The 7145-nt window shown below is 32.2% G+C and overlaps 1 protein-coding gene across 1 annotated transcript; it reads right to left on the bottom strand.

Moving 5' to 3' along the window:
* Positions 1-3098: 3098 nt before the first annotated feature.
* LOC112518348 (cysteine-rich repeat secretory protein 55) lies at positions 3099-4001 on the bottom strand. Its single transcript, XM_025126000.1, has one exon. It carries the CDS (start codon positions 3983-3985, stop codon positions 3203-3205), a length of 783 nt encoding a protein of 260 aa, XP_024981768.1. The 5' UTR covers positions 3986-4001; the 3' UTR covers positions 3099-3202.
* Between the last annotated feature and the right edge of the window lie 3144 nt (positions 4002-7145).

The raw sequence follows: 7145 nt of genomic DNA, 5'->3' as shown, positions 1-7145 counted from the left end.
GTACATGAATTATTGTCCCTGACATTTGATCTATCTTATATACAGATTATTGGTCCCTCACCAAGAATATTGAATTTTATATGATCGAAAATATTGATCTGTTAATAACATTTAATATTACCAAGAATATTTTAAAGAAATCTAAAGTTTTATTATTTATGAGCAAATACATAAAGAATGTGTACACATATTACATATATACATCATATATAGATACATACATACATATATATATATATATATATATATATGTATATATATGTATATATAGAGTTTGTTTCAAATACAATCTATCGTATTTGTACAACCAATGCAACCCAATATATTCAGATATTTATGGAAATGATGAGAGTTCATTTATTATGATTTGAATATTTATGGAAGATGAATATGGTTCATTAATTATGATCGATACTTTATATTAGGAAACAATAAAAACTTCTATGAAATCACATGTTAATCAAATGAAATGAACGGTTGAGATTGAGTTGTATTGGTTGCACAAATATCAAGGGTTGTATAATAACCAACCTCTCTATATATATATATAATAATCTATATTGTATATATTCATATTATAAGTATACCATATATAGATACATACATATATATATATAGTTGCTAACAGTACATTGATACATATATACTATGCATTTGTACATGACTAGCTATACATTAGAGTTGTTCGTGGCGGGATGACCTGTTGGACCCGGCCCATCCGCCCCCTAGAAATACGGGCTTCGAATTATCGAGAAAATGGACGGGGCTGGGTTTGTTCATTAAATTTAACGGGCGGACATGACAATGTAAAAATATATATGGACAGGCCCGCCTAACCCGCTTATATTTTATAATTAATATTTTTTTTACCATTAATTAAAATTAAACTAGTATATTTTAAAATTAAATTATTAAAGTTATAGGATGAGACTCTTTCGTTATTCTTAAGAACCGAAAAGTCTAAGGGGTTGTTTGTTTACCTCTTAATGTGAATATTAATGTTATACATAAAAAATAGGAATGCATTATTGATTTTGTAGAAGTCTGAATTTTGTTTTTCATTTCTTTCTCCACTTGTTGAGATACATGCGTTACTTTAGTTGCTTAAAATTTTAATTGCAACGGTGTTTTTTTCTTTACTTTTTGGTTTCACATTTGTTAATTAATTGCTAGTGATCAAATTTATAAATATATAAGAGTTACAGTTGTTAAGCCCATTAGCCCAAGGGCAAGCCCGACCTGTTTATAGGGCGGGTAATAGCAAGTTGTCAAGCCCGAAAAAAGGGCTTGCGTTTACAATATTAGACCCGTTGGAAAAAAAAAAGGTCCGACCGCAAATCATCACCTCTATTATACATATATACTATATATAAAACTCAACATGACTCAATGACAATACATACATATACATTATATAACACTAGTAAGGTATCTGCATGATGTTGGAGTGTGCATCTCGATCGAAAGTCGAGAACATAAAATGTCAATCATGTTTCATTTTTGTCTTTTTTTGTCCATCCTGATACTAGCTGTATACCCATACTAATGTACTTGAGTGTAAATTTTGAATGCATACCTAGTACAAATAGGTTTTTACCAAATAAAATATATATGTTGATTCATTTTACATTTTTTTGTAGAATGTGGGATAGAATAAAAATCAAATTAATGTTAAGGTTGTGAAAAAAACATGTTTCCGGGTGAAAATGATTAGTAAATCGGCCTAGACACCATGGTTAAAATGCCAGTGCCAGTGGCTAATTTTATTTTTTTTACCTGGAGAATATAATAGAAGTTGAGAATTTTAGTCTTGGTTGCTACTATGATTTTGAAGTTGAAATTTGTGGTTCACCGACATAGAAACTGTTTTCAATGGTCTTCTTAAATGCTAGCATTGCATCAAATGATGACAATATGCTAAAAAAGTGTTCGTCATAAGAACATGATACTCTTGACCCAAGCCTCTTCGGTCGTGTCGATTACAGATTTAAGTTTTTCTTTCTTCACCAACCCAACAAGATAATCCAAGTTCTTGGCTTTCGGTCAAAAGAATCCAATTTTCAAGAAACTGAGTTTCTTCATAATAGAGTCAAAAATACTTTGTACTAGTTGTTTTTTTCCGACCAATCAAGATCAATACCAAGGTTTCTTCACAGTAACTTGTATCTCTTAAAAATTGCAAAATAATTGTAACACCCCCTTTTTAAAATAGTATAGATGTGTATTAAGGCCCAAGACAACATTTTAGGGGGGCGTTTATCAAATGTTTACTCGGATAAATGCTTACGGGTAAAATTCAACATTATTACTTACTTACCAAGTAAGATTTTAGTCTACCAAAACAATATTGTATGCAACAATTTATCTGATAAGTACTAACCGTGGTAAGAGTCATCTCGGGTAAGCCCCTCAGTCCTTGCCTTGGTTCTTACCGGGTAAGATTCTTGGTCCTTACCATATCCATCCAGTAAGATAATGTGACTTGTTAAATACTTACCCGGATAAACGTTTAACAAACGGCCCCCAATACTTGTTACAACCCATTACAACCTACAATAATCCATCAAGACCCATTACAATACATTATGGCCCGTTAGAACCTATTAAAATCCATCAAGATCCATTGAAATTTGAAACCCTTTAACAAATTAATTAGAGTGTCATCCGTTAGGGATCGGAAAAAAAAAACGTGCCCGTAAGTTGATCAGGAATGAAGACAAAGAATCCCGAAAATTTATATACTTTAATATATAAAATACTAAATTGTATAGACGGGAAAAATCCACGATGGGATTGGGATCCTCAATATCCTCAACCCCGTGGCCATCTCCATGTCGCTAATCTATGGAGAAGTTTTTGACATCGTAGACGGATTACTAACGTATACGAGGTCGTTGATAAATCATCGGAAACATATTACCGACCCTGTCATATGGACATCAATGATCCCGGGTTCTAGCTAACTTACACAGATATTCACTCCGCACCTTGTAACTTATATAGTTATATTTTAGTTTAACTAATAGACATTCTATTCACATGTGAATCAAATTATACCAAAAAGTTCAATTATTCACTAAAATCACCGTGGACATTTTGATCGACTAAGAAATACCTTAATCCATTGATATCTTTTACATAAATACATCAAACAGCAGGATTATTGATCATAACTTTAAAAGGACTAATTTCTTACCGAAACTCAAGTTTTGGTGACAATCGATTTATAATTCGCCATCGACAAGCTCTTATGAGCCGCCTCAGAATCGAGAGGAAAGAAAAACGGATAGAGTTCGTATCGAACATAACAACTGCTGTATATAACTCTACACCCCTTCTTGTTATCACAATACGTCGGTAAGTTCCCGATAGCAATCGCTAAGCACTGCCTGCACGAAAGCTCCGACAAGTCACGTGTGCACTGCACCAATCCGTAAAGTGTCGAAAATGGCGTCAATTTCGTCTGCCCTTTCCCCAACCCTTTGCTACCCGCCACAGCCGCTAACGAGCTGATCCGGTACATGAGTGCACCCAGCCCTTCATTAAACTTTTCCGGGTCCGTAACATTCTGAACGTTGTAGTAAAAAGTTCCATATCCGGTATCGAGTTGGCCGATGAAGTTTTCATTGTTGTATCTTAAGAAACAGTACTCGTACCATATTCTGGCATCTATACGATTCGGGCACATCTTCCGGATTTCGTTGGCTGCTTCTTGGATACAAGATGAACAGTCCTGGCTGCTGACGTCTCCTCGGCATTGGGCTAGTCCGAAGACTTGGGTTCGACCGTAGCCGAATGAGGTAGCGCTGTAGCCCAGTTGGGATGTGGCTTGGACCAGTTTGGGCAAAAGGGAGTTGATGTTTCTGGTTAGTTCGGTGGTGGTGGTGTTCGAGTTTTCATTGCAAAGTTGGGCAGATGGGTCTGCTGATTCTACGTACAGAATACAGAGGGTGAAGATTAGGAGATGATGGTAGAAAAATGCCATTTTTTTTCTGGAGGTTTGATTTAGAAAATGAATTCAGTTTTCTTGATTTATAGTGGTTTTATAATAGAAAAATCAAGAAATGGGAAGTCATTGAATTTATTGAATTATAAAAGAAAATATTTGAATTAATCAAATGAATACATTGGAATATGATAAATATATATGTCACAACTTTATATCCACCAATCATGTAAAGACATGTCATTATTATATTTACTCGGTAAATAGATGATGTGCGTCTTATTGGCGGGTATTTAAGGCCTTGAAATTTAGGACACATGATTTTTATCCTAAGAAATGGGAAACGGTAACAGAGTGGCGTTTTGGTTAAATAGAGATTTTCATCAGATAAAAATCGATGCCTTAGGTTCCTACATATCATATATATTTTGGTTTGTACTTTCTGATATGTCGAATGTACATTAGTATTAGTTTTTCTTCTTGTATCAGCAGTTGTTAGTATTACTATCTGTGTGTTTTTGGTTGTTTTTAATCTATTTTCCGGTTATTTCTCACTTTTGTCGTTGTTACCTTTCTTTGTCTGTTTAAATATATCTATTGACTGATTGTAACCAGTATAACTTGTAGTTTGCTCTGTTATCTCTTTCAGTTTTCTCGTTTTATAAGCTAACGTTTTCAATGAACTTCTTAATAAAGATGTTTGCATATATCATACGCCCAAATCCAATATACCTGTTATTTACTGTGTCGGTTTAATTTGTTTTACTTGTACAAAAAACAACTAGAATTCCAATATGACAACTTAAAATGACGGATAAAATAGCTTGTAAAAGAAAGTTATACGTTCAATAAAGAATTAAGTAAAATATACCGCATAGGTGGGAGTTTTGAATAAAAGGCTAAATATTGTGAAAAGATAATAATAGAATATTTATATGTGAATTATTAAAAGATTTTATTTAAATATACATATGTTGACTTGGGTTCACATGAAACCAACATGTTTTCATGAGAACACTTTTTACACTTAAAACTTCACAGCAAAACACTGTAAAGGTAAAAAAAACAAACCTTAACAGCAAAAACACTGTAAATGTTACCTTCACAAAACACTGTAAAGGTAAAAAAACCGAACATTAACAGCAAAAACACTGTAAACGTTACCTTCACACCGTTTTGTTGTAAAGTTTCAAGTGTCACGAAAACAGACTGGTCTCATGTGAACCCAATCCCACATGTTAATCCATATATATAATTTGTAACGTCGATTTACATATATATTTAAATTTTTTAATTATTTAGATATAAATATATTTAATAATTTGATTTAAACCACTCGTGTGTGTGTATAACAATTCAACTCTTAATTGATTGAAATATAACAATTCAATAACAATAAAGTTGACTTTGTTTCGAGAAGCATAGCGGGATATTTTTGACCAAACTTCAATGAGTTGACTTTCTGGAAATAAACGTTAAAAGTCAATGTATGGAGCTTCTTTTGACAATGATGCCAATTTGGATTACGATTAAAGTTAATTACTATCAGACATAACAAATACAAGAAATGTCTAGTGTTCGATCTTGAGCCCTACTAACCTTAGCCGCTGAATGGGCCAAAAAAAATACCTCATTATATTGGTGTTTTTGAAAATGGATTCCGTGTAAGATTGATTAAGGTCAAAGTTTTAAATTTCTTGAAGCGTGGCATGGTTATGAGGTCAAGCCTCAAGCTTTACGAGTTATGACGAGATCACGACGTTTTTAAAGGTGTGTTCTAAAACAACAATATATTTAGGGTGTTCTAAAGTATTCATTTTCGACTCTTCATGTACAGGAATGAGAGTCGGTATTTATCTATTTAGGCTTTTAGTTCTTAGTTTCCTTTCTATGTTTATTTAAGTCTTCTTTCTCTTACAAAATCATCATTTATCCCTAAAATAACGCATTATAACGCATCATAACACGTTGTAACCTGTAATAACTCGTTACAATGGAGCCATAGAGGTTAGTGTCACTGCGAACCCAAGTCGTGACGCTATAACGCGTCGTAACCAGTTATTTAAAATTATAATTAGGGTTATCGATAAACAACTATTATGGATCATGAATATAGAAATACTTAGTTGATGGTTAACCTAACTCCACCACTAATGTCCAATGGTGGGTAAATGTGCATAAAATAGTTGTACTTGTACATTATGCAATGGTGATTGTACCTCTATGTGGTAGTGGATTCTTTCATAAGGGCATGATTGTGGCCGATATTTTTGAAGCATTTGGTGTTGACTTGGTCAATTGGCCCACAATGTATAGGAGTCTTCCATTCATATGCCTACCATTTTATAAAACTAAAAAACAAACAACCTTAAATATATGCTTCATTTATATAATGTTTTTTCTAAAGTAATTTTTTAGAGAAAAAAAGGTTGACTATGAATTATTTTAATCGGTCTCATTTGAAATCTGTTTTTAAAGAAATTAATGTTAAGGGGTATTTTTTTGCTCACTTAACGAGCGAGACTAATCTGGAGGAGAAGAAACTCAGGTTTTGTCTTGTATTTGGACAAAGTCGTTCCATCTTTTTGTCGACTGATTTGTTGGATGAAGTGGAAATTGATGGAATCTGGTTTAAAAGAAAGTTTGGAATTAGAGCATCCATAACAAAGGTTCATCTTAGGGTTTTTACAAAAACTTTCACTGTGAGGCAGGAGTTCTTGTCCAGTCACAGGTTCTTATTAGAATCCAGATGCTTGAACAAGAATTTTACGATTATTTTATTTATTATTTTTTAAGCATTTTATTTTTTTAAATAAATCTATATAAGTTAAAATTGATGTAAAAAAAATATAAATTAGTTATTATAAAATATTTTTTTTAATTTTGTTTTATTTTTTGTTTCTTGTAAATTTATATACAAGTTTTTGTATTAATAGGTTTAATTGTTAATAATCTAATTATATGATTATATTATTTTGTTGAACAGATAGATAATTCAACACAAATATTTGAAGTTTTACTCATGAATTCCGATAAGTGCTCGAATAAAGTTCTTCGTCAACTTTGTTCCGACTTAGTTGAATATATTTGGTCGAACAGAAATTACAAGTGATCTATATATATATTACTATTTATTATTAGTGTTAATTTTTATAAAGATTAATATTGTGTAATTTTACAATTTTTTAATTGTAGTATA

Source organism: Cynara cardunculus (genome assembly GCF_001531365.2).
Source record: "Cynara cardunculus var. scolymus isolate 2C chromosome LG 9, CcrdV1, whole genome shotgun sequence".
Classification (NCBI taxonomy): Eukaryota; Viridiplantae; Streptophyta; class Magnoliopsida; order Asterales; family Asteraceae; genus Cynara; species Cynara cardunculus.
Note: the sequence above shows the minus strand (reverse complement) of the source record. Positions and strands in the feature narration are given on the sequence as shown.